The sequence below is a fragment of the Rhinatrema bivittatum genome, chromosome 2 (genome assembly GCF_901001135.1).
Source record: "Rhinatrema bivittatum chromosome 2, aRhiBiv1.1, whole genome shotgun sequence".
NCBI classification, from domain to species: domain Eukaryota; kingdom Metazoa; phylum Chordata; class Amphibia; order Gymnophiona; family Rhinatrematidae; genus Rhinatrema; species Rhinatrema bivittatum.
The window spans coordinates 355,201,911-355,222,536 of NC_042616.1; the positions used below are offsets into that span (position 1 = coordinate 355,201,911).

Consider the following 20,626-nt stretch of genomic DNA (forward strand, 5'->3'; position numbering starts at 1 on the left):
ATTTACATATATACATGCTGCGTGCGGAAAGGGTTATGCGTCTGTTTTAAGAAGCGCTAAGGACGCGTGAAACGGGAGACTGTATCGCTGAATCGCCTTACGCGTCCGAATTGTGCGCTCCCAGCACGTTACAGACGGGAAATCTTCAACCGCACGTTACAGTATCGACCTGATTGCAATATAACTTGTACCTTGATATAGCACTGTCCCATTGGTTATCCTCCTTCCACCAAGTCTCTGTGATGCCAATTATGTCAATATCATCATTTGCTGCTATATACTGTAACTCTCCCATCTTATTTCTTAGTCTTCTGGCATTGGCATACAGACATTTTAATGTGTGGTTTTTGCTTGTTTTAACAACCTGCTTTTCAGTTGTTTGGGATAATTTGAAAATAATTAGCTTTGGTGATTTTTTACATTTAGGCATATGAACTATATTTGCTTTTATTTATTTATTTATTTAACACTTTTTTATACCGACCTTCATAGTAAAACCATATCGGATCGGTTTACAAAGAACAAGGGATAACTAAGACAAATAACTGAGGATAATAACAATAGAGGTGAATAAGGCAAAGTTACAATTAACAAGGAGTAAAAAACTTGGAAGCTTAACGCTGGAAGAAAGAACAGATAAGAAAAGACATGTAGGAAGAGATTGCTACATGGTACAATAGTGCAATACAGATTATTGTATACAGTACAGTATCAATGTGAGTTAAAGCTAAAGATGATTAAAACTGGAGGTGCCAAGGTCTGCCGTTTTTGAAGGTGCCAAGGTCTGCCGTTTTTGAAGGTGCCAAGGTCTGCCGTTTTTGAAGGTGCCAAGGTCTGCCGTTTTTGAAGGTGCCAAGGTCTGCTGTTTTGGAGGTGCCGAGGTTCATCGTTTTGAGGGAGCCAAGGTCCATCGTTTTGAAGGATAGAGGACCGAATTGGCCAAGAAAGTGTAGGCGATTAGTGATTGTCTGGGGGATCGGGGAAGGCCTGGTGAAAGAGCCACGTCTTGAGTTTTTTTCTGAAAGTTGATAGGCAGGGTTCCAGTCTGAGGTTTGAAGGGATGTTATTCCAAATGGATGGTCCAGCAGTTGAAAATGCTCGGTCTTTGGTCGAGGAAAGGCGTGTGGCTTTCATGGGGGGGAAATTTAAAGTGCCTTTATGAATATCTCTAATAGGTCTGTTGGAGGAGTATAGAGTTAAGGGAATTTCAAGGTCGAGTTGGAGTTGATGATGAATGGACTTGTGTATAAGAGTGATTGATTTGTAGAGGATTCTAAAGTTCACTGGTAACCAATGAAGTTTTCCGAGGATGGGAGAGATGTGCTCTCCGCGGCTGGTGTTTGTTAGTAGTCTCGCTGCCGCATTTTGTATCATCTGCAGAGGTTTGATAGTGGATTTAGTGGATAGTGGATTTAGTGGATAGTGGATTTTAATGGAACCTCTTTGTTGGGATGCCCTAACTCTCCTTTTTCATTAGTATCCTTCAAGAATACATTTCTCCGAACCAAGCACTGTTGAGTGACTGTCGGCTTTCCCCCTTGTTCTAGTTTAAAAGCTACTCTGTCTCCTTTTTGAAAGTTAGTGCCAGCCGCTTGGTTCCACTCTGGTTAAGGTGGAGCCCATCCTTTCGGAAAAGTCTCCCCGTTACCCAAATGTTTCCCCAGTTTCTTACAAAGCTGAATCCCTCTTCCCTGCACCATTGTCTCATCCATGCATTGAAACTCTGGAGCTCTGCCTGCCTCTGGGGACCTGCACATGGAACAGGAAGCATTTCAGAGAATTTCACCCTGGAGGTTCTAGATTTCAGCTTTCTACCTAAAATCCTAAATTTCCTGGCGTGTAGCCAGATGGACTCAGTACGAATGGGATAGTATCCGTGTGCTAGCAGTTGGAGACGGATCTGACGTCAGTACGGGGGCGTATATAGCCCCACAGGAAGCGCAGCGACTCAGTAATTTCCGTCTCCAAAGCAGTTTGGAGTGCCTGCACGCTAGTCGAGCGTGCTTTCCAAGACTACTTTGATTTTTTTCTCTTTCTTCTCATTTCAGATTCTACTTTGTTGTTTATTGCCTATTCAGGCTTAGAGCCCCGTGCTCCTGCGGTAGATACCCTCGGGTTCCTCCCCCAGCGAGCTCCCGGGGTGATTGCCGTGCTCCCCCGGTGGGAAAGTCCTCGGTCCTGCCGAGCCGCGGCAGTGACATAGCCCCCGGACGAAGTTCGGGTGTAGCCTACGAGGCCCTCGGTCCCGGCGTGGCGAGGTGCTCCCTTCCCCCGCAGCCGGAGACCGCTTGTGTTCCAGCCGAGGAGCGCCGTCGCTGGTAGGGTGCACCGCTCTTCCTACGGGTCTCCGAAGCACAGAGGATCGGCGGCGTGGCACGCTGTGGAGGACGCCATCTTGGGCCTGGTTCAGGTACTCCGCGCCCGTAATAGGCGCGGCTTTTCTTCCTCCTTTTGAGTTTCTGGCTTATTGTGTGCCTATTGCATGCCACTGTGCGTATAACGCTAGCCGCCTATTGCTGAAAGCCTATTGCATACATATTGACCGTATACTGCTGACCGCCTATTGCTGAAAGCCTATTGAATGCATATTGAGCGTATACTGCTGGCCGCCTATTGCTGAAAGCCTATTGACTGCATATTGAGCGTATACTGCTGCCCGCCTCTTGCTGACAGTCTATTGAATACATATTGAGCGTATATTGCTGGCCGCCTATTGCTGACAGCCTATTGAATGCATATTGAGCGTATATTGCTGGCCGCCTATGACTGAGAGTCTATTGCCCGCACACTGTGCGTCTAGCGCTACCCGCATAGGTTTATTGAGCGCCTGTTGTATTAAGCGCCTCTTGCTGCCGCATGTTATTATTGAGCGCCTGTTGTATTAAGCGCCTTTTGCTGCCGCATATTCTTCTTGAGCGCCTGTTGTATTTAAGCGTCTTTTGCTGCCGCATAGGATTATTGCGCGCCTGTTGTATTAAGCGCTGCTTGCTGCCGCTTTTTCTTATTGAGCGCCTATCACTCGATGGAGCGGGACGCAGCGGAGTCTGCGGCGCCGGCGCCCCCTACCTCGGGCATTGCAGCCCTTGGCCTCTGCTCTGCATGTCAGCTTCGGGCCACGCGCAGTGATGAGCCAGACTCGCTTTGTGCCCAATGTGAGGAGGCCGTGCGACCCTCGGGTCTGGACCAGCCACGGTTTGTGGACAGTTCCCCAGGGGCTACCCTGGAGTTAGGGGGCAGTCTCGACCAATCCGGAATCCCGGGGGAGCTTGTACCCCGGCGATTAGAGGCTGCTTCAATTTCCTGGGTGGATCTCTTTAGGGGAATTCATGCTTTTGTACAGATGCAAACGGCTGCCCAGCCTGGCCCGGTGGTTCCGGCTGTTCCTGTCATTCCTGCGGTGGCTGCGCCTGCAGTGCCTGCTGCGCCTGCTGCTGCGGTGGTGGTTTCTGCAGTTCCGGTTCCTGGGCCATCACGCCCGTATCACGAGCGGGACTTCCCGCCGCTGGACAGTCCGGACCAGGAGGTCTCGCCGGATGAATCCGAGCTCCCGGACGAGGGGGACCTTCCTCCAGGGACTGAGCCATATAGAACCATGAGGCAGTTCTTCCCTAAAGAGGATCTCTCCGACCTGGTGTCTCGGTGCCTGGCGGAATTGGATATTACAGGTCCCAGCGCTTCGGTGCCCCCAGCGCAGAATCCCCTGCTGGAAGGTCTTCGTCCTACAGCCCGCCATTTTCCTTTTTTTCACGCGGCACAACAACTGATCGATTTGGAATGGACGGCACCAGCGGCTGCCTTCAAAGGGGGTCGGGCGCTGAGGGGCATGTACCCATTGGCACCGGCTATACAGGAGCTGCTGGCGTGCCCTCAGGTGGACGCCTTGATTAGCGCTGTGGTCAAGCGCACTACCATTCCCGTGGAAGGGGGGACAGCCCTCAGGGAGCCTCATGATCGGCGACTGGACGCCATTCTGCGACAGACCTTTCAGGTGGCAGCTTTATCTTTGCGGATCGCCGCCTGCTGCACGGTGGTGACGCGTGCCTGTTTGTCACAGGTTCGGAACAACGCTCCAGCGGCGGACATGGAACCCGCTCTTTCGTTCCTTACAGATGCGGCATCGGACTTGGTCCGCACAACAGCTAAAGGGATTTCATCCTCCGTGGCCGCCAGGAGGCAGCTCTGGATCTGAAAATGGTCAGCGGATGCGCCTTCCAAAACACGCCTCACTAGATTGCCCTTTAAAGGCTCCTTTCTCTTTGGCAGCGACCTTGACAAACTGGCCAGTGCATGGGGCACCTCTCCAGTGCCCAGATTGCCGGAAGATCGGTTCCGAAGGGGCCAGCGCGCCTTTCCAAGGCCCTCCAGGGGCAGGGGTTCACAGCGCTTTGTTCCTTACAGGGGTCGCTACCAGGCGCCACGTCCTCCGGCCAGGAATCAGTCCTTTCGGGCCAAGCAGCGTCGGAGGGGAGCAGGCCCGGGCTCTGGTCCCGGCCGCGCCTCCCAATGAGGATGCGCCGACTCATCTGGGGGACGAAGCCATAGGGGGCAGGTTAACCCTCTTCTACCCCAGGTGGGTCGAGATTACGTCAGACCAGTGGGTCCTCGCCGTGATCCGGGAGGGATATTACCTGGATTTTCATAGTCTCTCCCCGGACAAGTTTGTGGAATCGTCCTGTCCCACGCACAAGAAGGCAGCATTGGAAGCTACACTGGCGAGGCTCCTGTCCTTGAAAGCCATCATCCCAGTACCTGCCTGGGAAGTGAATTCTGGTCATTATTCCATCTATTTCATGGTACCCAAGAAAGGGGGTACCTTTCGGCCTGTCCTGGACCTCAAGTCCGTCAATCACTACTTACGAGTCCCGCGGTTTCGCATGGAAACTCTACGCTCCGTCAAGGCCGCAGTACAACCAGGGGAATTCCTCACGGCATTGGACCTGTCGGAGGCATACCTGCATATCCCGATCCATCCGGATCATCAGCGCTACCTACGCTTCAAGGTCCTCGGCCGCCACTTCCAGTTTCGGGCTTTGCCCTTCGGGTTGGCAACGTCGCCACGGACATTCACCAAGGTGGTGGTAGTGATAGCGGCGGCACTCAGGCGGGAAGGGATTCTAGTCCATCCCTACCTAGATGACTGGCTGATCAGGGCGAAATCACGAGAGGAGAGTCTGCGGACTACCGACAGAGTGATCGCCCTTCTGGAAAGCTTGGGCTGGGTGATCAACCTCGGCAAGAGCTGTTTGCAGCCTTCCCAGTCCATAGAGTATCTGGGAGTACAGTTCGACACCCGGGCGAACACTGTCAGTCTTACGACCAAGAGACAGTTGAAGCTTCGGCAACGTCTCCAGTATCTGATGGGAGCCAGTCGGCCCATGGCTTGGGATTACATGCAGGTCCTGGGTCTCATGGCATCCACCCTGGAAGTGGTGCCCTGGGCGCGGGCCCATATGAGACCTCTACAGCATTCCCTGCTCTCTCTCTGGAGCCCCCGTCGACGGGACTATTCCACGCCCCTTCCTCTACCGGCCAGAGATCGGACCCAGCTGCGGTGGTGGTTGCAGTCCAACCACCTGAGCAGGGGGTCAAAGATGTCCTCGCCCACGTGGATCTTGCTCACCATGGATGCCAGCCTGAACGGCTGGGGAGCGCATTGCGAAGAACTCACCGCGCAAGGGCGATGGAACAGAGAGGAGTCAACGTGGAACATCAATCGCCTGGAGGCCCGGGCAGTCCGCTTGGCATGCCTTCGATTCGCTCACAGACTACGGCACAGAGCGGTCAGAGTGATGTCCGACAACGCCACCACGGTGGCCTACATCAACCGGCAGGGCGGAACCAGAAGCCGACAAGTATCTCTGGAGATCGCCCCGCTGATGGTTTGGGCAGAGGCGTATCTGCAAGACATCTCCGCCGTCCACATTGCCGGGAAGGACAATACCACAGCAGACTTCCTCAGCAGAGAAAGCCTGAATCCAGGAGAGTGGCAGCTGTCCCCCACAGCTTTCCAGATGATTGTCGATCATTGGGGGATTCCGGCCATGGATTTACTGGCGGACAAGTCCAATGCTCAAGTCCCCAGATACTTCAGCCGCAGGCGCAACCCGTTCTCGTATGGCATCGATGCCCTGGTCCAGCCATGGCCCCCAGGGACTCTACTGTACGCCTTTCCTCCGTGGCCTCTGCTAGGCGCTGTCATCCGCAAGATTGAGACACCGGGGCCTAGTTCTTCTCGTGGTGCCGGACTGGCCAAGAAGACCCTGGTATGCGGACATGAGAAGGCTACTGGCAGGGGAGCCCCTTCCCCTGCCTCCTCTCCGGGACCTTCTACGTCAAGGTCCCATTCTTCACTAGGATCCGGCTCAATTCTCTCTTACGGTATGGCCCTTGAGAGGGCTCGAGTGAATAAGAAGGGTTACTCGGGGCCCGTGATTGATACCCTCCTCCGGGCTCGCAAGTTTTCCACATCCCTCACATACATCCGGATCTGGAGAGTATTTGAAGCATGGTGCGACACTCATGGCACCAATCCACATGCCACCACAATCCCTATTGTGTTGGATTTCCTGCAGGATGGGCTTCAGAAGGGTCTGTCTCTCAGCTCCATCAAGGTTCAGGTGGCTGCATTGTCTTGCTATGGTCACAGGACGGATGGCAAGACCATCGCCAGGCACCAGGATGTTTCTCGCTTCCTGCACGGAGTCAAGCATATTCGTCCGCCACTGAAGTGGCCTGTGCCTTTGTGGAACCTCAACCTCGTTTTGGATTTCCTCGCCGGATCCGCCTTCCGACCCCTTCGGGGCCTGTCTCTTCGTTCTCTCACCTTGAAGATGGTATTCTTGCTGGCGGTGTGTTCCGCACGCCGCATCTCCAAGTTACAGGCACTGTCCTGCCATGATCCCTTTTCTTAGGATCACTCCAGAGGCTATCCACCTTCGTACGGTTCCCTCCTTTCTGCCTAAGGTAGTTTCACAGTTTCATCTTAATCAGACCATATCCTTGCCTACCACGGCGGGTTTGCAGAAATCTGAAGGTAGTTTATTACGCCATCTCGACATTGGCAGAGTGCTGCCCAGGTATCTGGAACTTACACAAGACCTACGAAAGATGGACCATCTGTTCGTCCTGTACAGCGGGAAGAAGCAAGGTGAAGCGGCCTCGCGGCCCACCATCGCCCGCTGGATTAAAGAAGTCGTTCGAGCCGCCTACGTGGAGGCTGGGAAGGCTCCCCCTCTACAGGTCAAGGCTCATTCTACCAGGGCCCAAGTGGCATCTTGGGCTGAATCACGGATGCTGTCTCCGGCAGACATCTGTAAAGCAGCGACATGGTCCTCCCTTCATACCTTGTCCAGGCCAGGGAGGACTCAGCTTTTGCGAGGGCGGTTTTGCATGGTCCTCAGGCAGCCTCCCGCCCAGGTGGGAGGTAAAGCTTTTGTACATCCCATTCGTACTGAGTCCATCTGGCTACACGCCAGGAAATGTTTAGATTACTTATCTGGTAATCTTCTTTTCCTTAGTGTAGACAGATGGACTCGGCATCCTGCCCCGCTGCCTGTGTGCATGAGTTTCACCGGTTCTAGGTAAGCCATGCCTTTGTTTACATGAGAGCATGCACTTTACCAGGTGTCGATGCTTTCCGGTTGGGAATGCTGGCGGTCTCCAGCCACTGTCAATAGGTCAGGGGAATCCTTTTTTCACTTTTCACTGAGCGTCAGTACACACATCCATAACAGCTTTTGCAAGGAAGATTACTGAGTCGCTGCGCTTCCTGTGGGGCTATATACGCCCCCGTACTGACGTCAGATCCGTCTCCAACTGCTAGCACGCGGATACTATCCCATTCGTACTGAGTCCATCTGTCTACACTAAGGAAAAGAAGATTACCAGGTAAGTAATCTAAACATTTGGCTTCCAGAACCTCTCCCCCACATTTTCCTATGTAGTTGGTGCATATGTACTACGACAGCTGGCTCCTCCCCAGCACTGTCTATAATCCTATCTAGGTGACACGTGAGGTCTGCCACCTTTGCACCAGGCAGGCAAGTTACCAGGCGGTCCTCATGTCCACCAGTCACCCTGCTATCTACATTTCTAATAATCGAATCACCAACTATGATGGCCGGCCTAACCCTTCCCTCCTGGGCAGTAGCCCTGGGAGATTTGTCCTCAGTGCGAGAGGACAATACATCACCTGGAGAGCAGGTCCTTGCTACACTTTCTGCTACACCAGGGTGATATTCTCCAACTGGGAGGCCTTTCTGATCCAATGCAGCACTGGGGCTGCCAGAATGGATTTGGGACTTGGCTACTATGTCCCTGGTCTCGTCAATGTACCTCTCTGTCTCCCTCAGCTCCTCCAAGTCTGCTACTCTAGCCTCCAGAGATTGGACTTGTTCCCTGAGAGCCAGGAGCTCTTTGCACCGAGTGCACACATACAATCTCTCACTGGCGGGTAAAAATTCATACATGTGACACTCAATGCAAAAGACTGGAAAGCCCCCCGTCTTGCTGCTGGACTGCTGCCTTCATCTTAGTTTTATTGAGTTCCTAGTTCATTTAGAATAGTAAGGGAGTTGGAATGAGAGTAATTACTAAATTCACCTGTAAATTTAAAGTAATCAGCTAGTGTCCTACAAGGGGATGATTAAACTTTCAGTAAGGTCTGGTACAATATTATGTTTTAGATAAGACCCTGATTGATTTTTAATGAGAAAGTGTCTTGTGCCTAAAAATCAGGGGTTGAGTGGGTGGGAAAGACAGACACTACAATTAACTATCTTTGGCTTGCTTATTACCTCAGACATACACAAACTCTAAAGAATATATCCCTTAATTTCACCTTTCACCAAACTTATAAGCCCAAAAATTTCTGAAAACTATACTTACCAATCCTCTTAAACCACTGTTAAATTAATCTTCACTCAGTTAAAGGAAGGATTTAATGGCGCACGCTTCCGGTCCTCCTCTACTGCAAACCGTGCGGGGCCTCTGGAAGCTGGGGCAGTGGAAGTCAATTCCTGGAACGCTTGCGGTGACCTCTGGACTCCTCTCCCGGGGGGTGCTGGGAGAAGTATGCAGATGAGCCTTCGGTCCTCCTCTACTGCAAACCGTGCGGGACCTCTGGAAGCTGGGGCTGTGGAAGTCAATCCCTGGCTTTCCATATTCCGCTTGGTTGGCCGAGATGCTTTCCTTTTTGCCTGAGCTTATCCTGCCAGGTGGAAAGATGTCTGTTAATGGAAGGGCCAGGATGGGGTGCACTTTGATTGGATCTGATCATCCAGGCTTCGGATATTAGAATGGCAATCCCGATAGATGGGTAGCCCTTTCCATTCCTTGGAACTGTTTGGTGGCACACCATCTGACTTGGGGGGGGGGGGGGGGGTGGTAGAAGTTTTGTATTCGGTGGGTACAGTCTGCCGCAAACTCTGTTTTGCCATCTATTCTTCTGAGTGTGTTCTCGTTTTTCTAGGCCTTTTTTGGCTATTGGACAATTATTGGATGTCTGTAGGCAAACACATTCTGTTCTTTTCAGATGCTTATGAAGCACAGTTTTCTTCTTGGAAGGCTTTCTCAGGCCACCTTTTTTGGTTTTCTAGCTGCAGAAGAGTACTAGAATGCTCATCTGCATATCCTACCCAGCAGCCCCTGGGAGAGGACTCCAGGGGTCATTATGAGCGAATCCAGGCTTCAAACTCCACAGCCCCATCTTTCAGAAGCCCTGCCCCTCTTGCAGCAGAAGAGGACTGTAAGGCTCATCTGCATATCCTACTCAGCACCTGCTGCTTCTAGGGGATTTTAATCTTCCAGATGTTGGTTGGGCATCCCATCTTCTGTATCTTCTAGAAACAAGGACATCCTCTATTCTTTGCAAGGAGAACTGTTCTGTCAACTGGTAAAGGAACCCATATGGGAGAGGGCGATACTATCCCTGTTGATAAGCAGCAGGTCCAGGTTTTCTGATGTTGTAGATGATCATATGGGAGCCAGCGACCACTGGATGATGAAGGTTCATTCTAAAGCGAGAGTCCTAGTCTTCAGGAAAACAAGTTTTCTCAAAATGGGGGAGTACCTCAAGTAGTTGTTAGCTGGATGGGAAAATCTAGGGGAAGTAGAAGGGCAGTGGGCAAAACTAAAAGGAGATACAAGGCCAAATCTTTTTAATGTAAATAGTGGATAAAGAGACAGTTATGGTTTTCTAAAGAAGTCACTCAAAAGGTAAGGAAGAAAAGGTTAGTATTCATAAACTGCAAGAGATTGCAGGAAGAGGAAGACAAGTGACAATATCTGGAAAAATTAAGAGAAGCTAGGAAAGTCAAGAATACGAAAATTCAAATAGAAAAAATAGCAAATAAGGTAAAACAGGGAAATTTTTTTTTTTTAAGATATATTAGTGATAAAAGGAAGTACAAAATGTGGATTCTGAAAGTCCAAGGTGAAGGAGAATATGTAAAGACTGATGAGGGAAAAGCAAAATTCCTTAACACATTTCTGTTAAGTGTTCACTGTGGAGGGGCCTGGAGCAGGACCTCGTAAAACAAACACAAATAAGATTGGAAGTGAGGTAAACCTTGATCGATTTTCAGAACAGGGTGTTCATGAGGAGCTCACCAAACATCGTAGATATATGCACCCCTGTACATAATGTATATAACAGCTTACAATTATCATGTCTCTCAGCATGATATATACCAATCACCTTATTAAGAACCTCTCGCCAGTTGCGCTGTTTTTCTATGCGTGCACCCTGCCTTACAATGTTGTACCCTTGTTAAATGTAATTTCCAAACATTTTGTTAAGATGTAAACCGATGTGATGCACACACTAACACCGGTATATAAAAGGTTTTAAATAAATAAGGCAATGGGGCTGAATGGGATACATCCAAGGGTACTAAGATATGTCCTGGCAATTCTTCTGGCTGACCTTTTCAATGTTTTTTTAAATTCTGGAGTAGTTCCAGAGAACTGGAAAAGGATGGATGTGGATCTTATTCATAAAAGTGAAAGTAAGGAGGAGGCTGGAAGCTACAGGCCAGTTAGTCTGACTCTGTGGTAAGCAAACTAATGGAATCTCTGCTAAAACAGAAGAGTGCAATTTTTGGAATTGAAAGGAATGCAAAATCAAAGGCAACATTGTTTGACCAGAGGTAAATCTTGTCAGACTAATCTGATCAATTTCCAAGATTGGGTGACCATAGAGTTGGATCAAGGGAGAGCGCTAGACATAGTGTACTTGGAATTTAGCAAGGCCTTTGACATGGTTCTGTACAGAAGACTTGTAAATAAAGTGGGTGCCCTTGGTATGGATTCTAGAGTGACTGGATTAGAAACTGGCTGAGTAGGAGGCGAGAAAGGGCAGTAGTAAATGTTTTCTCTAAGGAGAGGGTTGTTACTAGCGGTGTGTCTCAGGGATTGGTCCTTGGACCAGTAATTTTCAACATTTTTTGTGTGACATAACATAAGGGTTGGTGGACAGCCAGGAAGGAGTGGAAAACAAGAGGAGGGATCTAGTGAAGCTTGAGGAATGGTCTAAGATTTGGCAGCTAAGACTTAATGCTAAAAAATGCAGAGTAAAGCATTTAGAGTGCAAAAACCCAATATTGGAGGTGAAATTCTTCCAAGCACAAAGGAAGAGTGGGATCTGGGGGTAATTGTATCTGATGATCTTAAGATGGCCAAACAGGTGGTTAAAGCCAGAAAGATGCTTAGCTGCAAAGGGAGAGGAATGGTCAGCAGAAAAAGGGAAGTGATATTGCCACTGTATAGTCCCTGATGAGACTTAACTTGGAGTACTGTGTACAATTCTGGAGATGGCACCTTCAAAAGCATATAAACAGATGGAGTCAGTCCAGTGGGTGGCTTCTAAAATGGTCAGTGGTCTTTGTTTCTGAAGCATATGGGGATAGACAAAGATCCAAACATGTATACTCTAGATGGAAAGGTGAGATAGGGTAGATATGATAGAAACATTCAAATATTTTAAAGGTTTCCATGCACAGGAAGTGAGCCTTTTTCAATGGAAAGGAGGCTCTAGAATGAGGGGCCATGAGATTAGATTGAAAGGGGGTAGACTCAAGATTAATCTTAGGCAATATTTCTTTACAGAGTGGGTAGTGGATGTATGAACAGCCTCCCAGTAGAAGTGGTAGAGACAAAAACAGATTCTGAATTCAAGAAAGCGTTGGGATAGGGCTCTCTTAAGGAAGTAATGAGTGATAATTAATTGGGCGGATGGGCTGACTGGATGGGCCTTACAGTATTTTTCTGCCGTCCTTTTGCTATTTTTCCATAATACTGGGTGGTCTTCATCCAAGAGCTTTTCGCGTGGTTGGGTTTTTGTGCCCTTTCCTGAACCAAAGGGAGATCTAGGTCTTCTGCTTGTCAAGGTTCACTGTTGGGAACCTCTGATTGCATTAAGTTCTGTGAGGCAACGTGTGCTTCTCACCCATAGTTTGCATCACTCCCCTGTTTTCGGCATCTGTGCTCTGCATTGGGGTTTGTCTGTCTGTCCTATGAGTCTCTCTTGTGTAGAACTCTTTTCTCTCCTAGTCCTTTTTTTGGGTCAGCTGCCTCTCGTACAAAAGGGAGAAAGGTGGTACCTTCAGCAATATGGGGTTTCCCCGCTTTGTCCTGTTTTGGGCAGCCTGTAGCTAGGGATTCACCCATGTGTGAGGACTGCCGCTTGTCCTTGGAGAAAGCAGAGCTGCTAACTTGTAACAGGTGATCTCTGAGGACAGCAGTAGGTCAATCCTCGCAAAACCCACCCTCCTTCCTTGTATTAGCTATATCATGGATTGAGGGGCTTTGCCTAGCAGCAGGGACATAACTACAGCTGCTCATGATCAGTAGAGCATGATGAAAGCTCTAGATTCTTTGCAATCAAAGTTACTGGATAGGCTCTTTAGGATGTCACCCATGTGTGAGCACTAACATTCTCTGTCCTCTGAGAACAGCTGTTACAGGTAAACCATTCTGCTTTTTTCACTCAATGCAAAGTTAAGCACTGGATTTCATTGCTAGAGGATGTAGTTAAGGCAGATAAAGTAGATTATTTTAAAAAAGATTTGGAAAAATTCCTGGAGGAGAAGTCAATAAATTGCTATTACCCAAATAGACTTAGGTATAGGTTTTCTAAGGTGCACGTGTGCTTTCCGGCGCGTAGGCATGGACATGCCGGTTTTACAACGTGCGCTCGCTGAAGTACACGTTATAAAATCGTTGGGCCGCGCTCACATGTGCGCCGGATTTTATAATCCATGTGCACGCAGTGCTCGCAAGGGGGGGTTACGGTTCTGCAAATTTCACGCTTTGCATCCCGACCTTCCCCAGTTTCCTCCCAGTCCACTCCAATTAAGCGGGGCTGGGAGGGAACTTCCCTACCCCCCTATCTAACCTTCCTTCCCCTTCCCCTCCCCCTCTCCTCCCCACCCTCTAAACATAACCTACCCTACCTTACCTTTTTTCTTTTATTTTTCTTTTATTTTTCAAGTTACTGCTCCTCTGGAGCAGTAGTAACTTGCATACGCTGGCAGGCTTTCCCGGCAAAGCGGCAGATGGCCGCTGCTCTGACGCCTCCAGTTCCGCCCCTCCCCGCCCCTTTATCTGGGCCCTGCACTTTGGCATATAACAGACCCCTTGAGGATGTGCGCGGTGCACACATGGCCCAGCCATGCACATAGCCTCGATTTGATGCGCGCAGGGGAATAAAAATTCGGCCGTTAGGGAGTAGCCACTACTTAGCAGTGCATGATAGGAGCATGAGATCTATTGTTTGTTTTGGTATCTTGCTAGGTTCCTGTGACCCTGATTGGCCACTGTTGGAAATAGGATACTGGACTTGATGGACCTTCAGTCTGACCCAACATAGCAATTATGTTAATTTTGTTGAGTAAATATTTGTTGTAATAAACAATGATAAATTCTTGTGAAAAATAAAATAAACAGAAAATGAAGGTCCCTACTTCTAACTTAATCTTGATTAATTATTTTTTGCTTGGTACATTTTATATTTGTATATAGTTCAAATAGTGTTGAAAAACAAACAGTAAATTATTTTTTGCATAGTCAGAGGTGTGAGTCTTTATTTAAAATTATGCAAATTTGCTACATAATTATTGCCAAATTTTGCAAAATTGGCTGCAGAATTGGCCAACTCTTGCCACAGAATCTTGAAAAATCTGCTACAGGAAACAAGAATAGCTGCATATGAGAGTGTCTGCAATGTAACTTATGTAAAACTGCTTAACAATGCTTTGTTTATATGTTAAATAAAAAGCTAAAAGTAATAAAGGTAGAAGTTCTGTTTTCCCATTAAACTGGTATGGTCCTACACCTCCATCAGTCTTAGCTGAATCATCATAAAAAAATCATCTCCCTCCGGCGCTGCGTCTGCGTCTGACTGCTTGCCTGCTGCCCATACTATCCGAGGCTGACAGCGTTTATCTTCGGAGGGGGAGGCCTGCGCGATCGGCGCCCAGACCCGTCGGGGTAAGGCCTGTTATATTCCCTTCCCCCCGGCGGGCCTGATGGCCGACCGGACAGACTCAGAAGCAGCCCCACGGCGCTAAGACCCGCCCACCAGCCCGATCCAGCCAATCAGACAGCAGCAGAGGGAGGTTTAAAAATCATCTCCCTCCGGCGCTGCGTCTGACTGCTTGCCTGCTGCCCATACTATCCGAGGCTGACAGCGTTTATCTTCGGAGGGGGAGGCCTGCGCGATCGGCGCCCAGACCCGTCGGGGTAAGGCCTGTTATATTCCCTTCCACCCGGCGGGCCTGATCGCCGACCGGACAGACTCAGAAGCAGCCCCACGGCGCTAAGACCCGCCCACCAGCCCGATCCAGCCAATCAGACAGCAGCAGAGGGAGGTTTAAAAATCATCTCACTCCGGCGTCTCGCGCTGAAGGAGCGCGACAAAGGGGCCTGCCCCTTTGTTTCGCCCCTTCGTACAGCCCCGAGGAAGCCCCGAGCCATACCACAGAAAAATCGAAGGCTGTTGCGCTCCTTTCGACGCAGCCCCGAGGGAGCCCCAAATCTACCCTAGGGTCTTCGGTTCCTCCCCAGCCGGCTATCTATTTCAAAGCCATCAGCACAACAGCATCTCCAACAACTGTACGAAGCCTCTGATCTCAAACATCACAACACAGCCACATTAACCCTCAATCTCTATTCTACCGCTATAGAACCTATCAATCCACATCTAGATAGCTCCGCCGAAGTTCCTTACTCTACTCCTGCGCTAATCACACCAGCATTACCAGAGAGTCTGTGGAATAGTCTGAGTTATCAGCAGATCCTGCAGAGAAACTTATTAATTGATCCTACAAAAGAAAAAGGTGTATCTGCACTCACCCAGCTTTTCTTCTAACTGCTTTCAACTTGCATTCATCCAGCTGTTCTCTAACTTACAGCATTCTCTACCTCCAGTCTCTCCAACTAACCTCATGCATACCTATAATATCCCAATCATTCAATACCGAAGGAGAAACTCCATATTTATCTCCACCCACAACATACAAAAAAGAATTATTCCAATCATGACCTCACCTTTGAACCAACTACTAGGCCTCACACTTCTTTCAGTAACCCTCTTCAACGCTCAATCCTTAACTAAAAAAACACACATCCTCAACGACTACCTCCAGGATACAAATCCAGATATCTGTGCAATTACAGAAACCTGGCTAAAAAATACGGACATTGCTCTAATCAATCAATTTCCTATTCATAGATATGACATCTTCACCTTTCACAGACACAAAAAAAGAGGAGGTGGCCTTCTCTTAGCCACCAAAAAAGAACTCAAACTATCCACTCATACCATCAAGTCTGACTCCAAATTAGAATTGGGACTAGTCAAATCAAAACAACTACAAATTCTACTAGTCTACGCTCCTCCCGGAGTTTTAGAAACGGACCCTTCATCTCTCATAGAATCCATAGTGAAACATATCAATTTAGACCTCCCATCTATGATCTTAGGCGACTTCAATCTTCACACTGATGTTATACCTCGCTCCTCAAACTGCGAAGCGCTCCTCACCTCCCTCAGTGCTATGGGATTCACGCAGATCATTAATAGCCCTACGTATAAAGCAGGACACACTCTGGACTTAATTTTCATCAATTCTAATTTCTCCTGCACTTCAATTCCATCTTGCACACCAATCCCCTGGTCAGACCATTTCTTGATAGAATCCTCCTTTTCCATAAATAAACAGACTCACACTTCTCATCTCCTTTCTACTATTCAATTCAGAAAACCTTGCCCATCGGAAATACTTAGTGATCAGCTGTCTAAGGAACTCACGAATCTAGACCTTTCGAATCCTGACTCAACCCTAACTTCCTGGCACAAGATCACTGAAACAGTTGCTAACAAATGGTGTCCAACAGTCTCTAAAACAATCAATCCTACAAAAAAAGGTAATCAACCCTGGTTTACCCCTAAACTAAAACAGATGAAACAGGAGCTACGCCACAGAGAAAATATTTGGCGAAAAACACCCAACTCAACTACCTTGTCTAAATACAAAGGCTTTCTACATCATTATAGGACCTCTATTCTACTAACAAAAAGAGAATTCTACGCCAACAAAATTCATCATTTTCAATACGATGCCCAAGCCCTATTTGCATACGTCACTCAAATCACAAAATCAACTCCTCCACCCATCCCAGACGAACAAGCTCTATCTAAGGCTAATGAACTTGCTTTATTCTTTCAACAAAAGATCCTGAATACGCTCGCCCTTCTTCCACCAAATACTCTACCTCTTACCTCAGACAAGAATCCTCAATCAAGCAAGGGAGCCAAACTTGAAAGCTTCGAATCAATTTCTGTTAAAGAGATTGAATCCCTTCTAAAAAGACAAAAACCATCTAGCCATCCTGCAGATAATATTCCTTCAAATCTCCTGCTTCTCATTCCAAATACGATTGCAAAACCTTTAACAAGTATCATAAATTGCTTTTTAACCCAAGGAAGTTACCCTGACAGCCTAAAAACTGCGTCACTCAAACCCCTTCTCAAGAAACACAATCTAGACCCTAATGTACCTACCAATTTCAGACCCATCTCTAATTTGCCATTTTTAGCCAAAATAACAGAAAAGCTGGTAAACACCCAGCTTTCAGAATACCTGGAAGATCAAAATATCCTACACCCCTCACAATATGGCTTCCGCAAAGCACGCAGCACGGAAACCCTCCTTATCTCACTTACAGATCATATTATAATGGGTCTTGACAAAGGCTACTCCTTTTTATTAATCCTGTTAGACATCTCCGCGGCGTTTGACACCGTCAACCACTCCATTCTTCTGGATCGCCTAACAGACATTGGTATCTCAGGATCTGCCCATAATTGGTTCAAATCTTTCCTCTACAATAGATCCTTTAAAGTTAAAATCAACAACAAAGAATCGCCATTAACAAAATCCAATTTAGGAGTTCCACAAGGATCTTCCCTTTCCCCAACCCTTTTTAATATTTACCTCCTACCCCTTTGCCAATTGCTATCTGATCTTAATTTAATTCATTATCTGTATGCAGACGATGTACAGATTCTTATTCCTATTACAGAATCTATTTCAAAAGCACTTTCCCACTGGAATAACTGCCTTATATCTATCACTAACCTCCTCAATAGATTAAATCTGGTCTTTAACTCTTCAAAGACGGAGCTCCTCCTCATCTCAGCAAATGAAGAAAATATTCCCATACCATTCCCTCACAACATATTCATCACTCATAAGCAGGTGAGAGATCTAGGAGTAATTCTCGATAATAGACTAAACCTTAAGAAAATGGTTAATACTATATCCAAAGACTGTTTTTACAGACTCCAGGTTCTGAAACGACTCAAGCCACTTCTTTTTTTCAAAGATTTCAGAACAGTACTCCAGGCGTTGTTATTCTCCAAGATTGACTATTGCAGTGCCCTCCTCCTTGGCCTACCCAAATCGACCATTAAACCGCTTCAGATGATTCAAAATGCTGCAGCGAGATTACTGACCAACACCAGCCGCGGAAATCACATCTCACCCATCCCCAGAAACCTACATTGGCTACCGGTAAATTTCAGAATCCTTTACAAAGCAATTACCCTAATACATAAATCCATCCATCACCAACTCCATCTCAGCCTTGAAATACCCTTCAAACTTCATTCCTCCAATAGGCCAATTAGAGATAATCATAAAGGTACTTTGAATTACCCCCCAACTAAAGCCTCACGCCTTTCCTCGACCAAAGACCGAGCTTTTTCAATAGCAGGTCCTTCTATTTGGAACAACATTCCTTCAAGCCTCCGACTAGAACCCTGTCTTACTACGTTCAGAAAAAAACTTAAGACGTGGCTATTCCACCAAGCCTTCGATGATCCTCCAGACAACCCTTAGTCTTCTTTTTCCTCACTTGGACGTAGAAGATTAAAGTCCTACATCCATTCAAACGAAGAACTCTGGCACTTACTGAATAAAGCTTCTTTTGCATTAATCCAAATTCCTTTTGGACTATGCTTCTTTAATTATTTTTTGGCCTTTAACTTCCTTCCAGCTCTTAAGCTTCCCAAGTTTTTTACTCCTTGTTAAATGTAACTTTATCTTATTCTCTTTTCTTGTTAATTACTTTTATTTATTGCTTCTGTTATACCCTTGTTTTATGTAAACCGATCCGATATGGTTTATTTACTATGAAGGTCGGTATAAAAAAGTGTTAAATAAATAATATCAGTTTTTTCTCTTGAGTTACTTTACCTGTTAAATCTTTCATCTCATTCATGAGATCAGTTTTAGAGCTCATAATTTTAAAATTCTGCCACTATTTTGTGTATTCCTCTCTCTCATTTTATTCTTGCATCATCTTTAGTAGAGATGTGAATCGGAACTGAAATCCGAACCGATTCTGGTTCAGATTCACATCTCTAATCTTTAGTTCCTTCTGCCACGAAAGCTACCATTTTCATGTTGCACTGTGTGGTTTGCAAACCCCAAGCACATAGTCACCAGGCATGGTTACCTTGGAGTTTCATTATTAAAGTCCTTAATCTGGTTTTTTTTTTTTTTTTGTTTTTTTTTTTAACTTGCAACTGAAACTTTTTTTTTTCTTTTTTTAAATTTATCAGCTTAGTGTAGCATTTCTCTTGGAGAGTGGTGTTGAATAAATGTAGGCTTAATGGGTCAAAGCATCTAACTCACTGGATCTAGTGACAGAGCTGTTTAGCTCTTTCTTCTCTTGCTGTAGCCCCCATCTGCTAAGGATTTTAACTTGCACTTTGCATTATTTTCTTATGCAGACACAGAGCTTGTTCGGTTGATAGCATCAGTCTGTATGCAGGTGGAGAAAGAGAAGGGTAAGCAGAAGAGCAAATCCTCCCTACATGGTTCCAGAAGCAAGCAGTCCTTAAACATTTTTGTGCCACCAGATGACAAGGGAGGTTTGAAGGTACACTTAAATTTGATGCCTGAACTGCATTTCTGTAAGATTTTGTAAAGTTCTTATCCCAGTTTCCTTATGTTTGTTGATGATGCATAAGTTGATTGAAAATAACATACTTAATTCTCAAAAAACATAACTCATGAGTTTTATTAATTAGATTTATTATTCGCTTAATGATCAAAGCCAGTCTCAACAAAGTTCAGTAAAATCAACAGTTAACAAAGCAGACAAAAATTCAATCCACCTATTCAGAATAAGAATTTCCCTCTTCCTTTTATGTTTTGATGGCCTTAAAGTAGTTAAATCTTGTTCTGGGAATTATGGTTTATTTGTAATCTCCATTCCCTATATGTACCCACATCAGTCCATTGTTCTGGGTTTTGCATCTCTGCCAGCAGATGGAGACAGAGAAAGTTTTACTGATACTGCTACATAACCTTGAGTGTCACCTGCAGTCCCTCAGTATTTCTCTGTCTACAGCAGATGGTAGATGGACCAAAACCTGAAGTTCTTCAGTCAAAAATAAAATTATATTGATAGGGGAAGAAAGCCTTCCTCCCAGGGGGTTGTTAGGTCCTGGTGGGACCATCTCCTTTGGTTGAGGCGGATGAGCTGGGGGGGTAGGGGCTGTGAGGCCATTAAGGTAGCTTGAGGCAATGTGAAGCAGTTTGGCAGCCTTTCCCTCTTGCAGCTCTTAGTTCCTGCCTACCCAGGGAAGTATTCTATTGTTTTGGGTAAAGTTATTAAAAAAAAAAAAAAAAAAAAGTCTTTCCTGCCTTCTTGGTAGGGTGGTTGGGGTATATTTTTTTTTCCACAGTGACAGAGCATGCAAAGTGGGTGGCTGTTGGGGAAAGGTTTCTCCCACGTGCAGCATGGTACATGGCCCAGTGTGCCACGCTTGCGGGACTGCTCAGTCGCAGCTCAATCGCGTCGGGTTGTTTGCAGGCTTTTTGTCAGGCAGAAAGGGGTCTTGGGAAGGCCCTGCCATGGCGGCAAAGAAGAAACAGGCTCCTGCGTCACTTTGGGGCTTGCGCCAGGTCGGGGCTTCTCCCTCTGGTGTGGGAACAGCGGCCATTTTGAATTCTCAGGTGTGCTTTGCAGCACTAGCAGGGGGAGAGGGGGGATTCCGCTCTGAGGCTATCCCTGGCGTGTTCGAGCTCCGGTGAGGAGCATGGGGGCTCGGAAA

The 20,626-nt window shown here is 47.1% G+C and overlaps 1 protein-coding gene across 1 annotated transcript in view; it reads left to right on the top strand.

Annotated features, from left to right (window-relative positions):
• Window positions 1-20,626, top strand: part of ANKS6 (ankyrin repeat and sterile alpha motif domain containing 6) — a 705,076-nt gene that overhangs the window by 117,361 nt on the left and 567,089 nt on the right. The window contains 1 exon segment of the mRNA XM_029589918.1: window positions 19,298-19,446. Within this exon segment, the coding sequence (XP_029445778.1) occupies window positions 19,298-19,446 (149 nt within the window).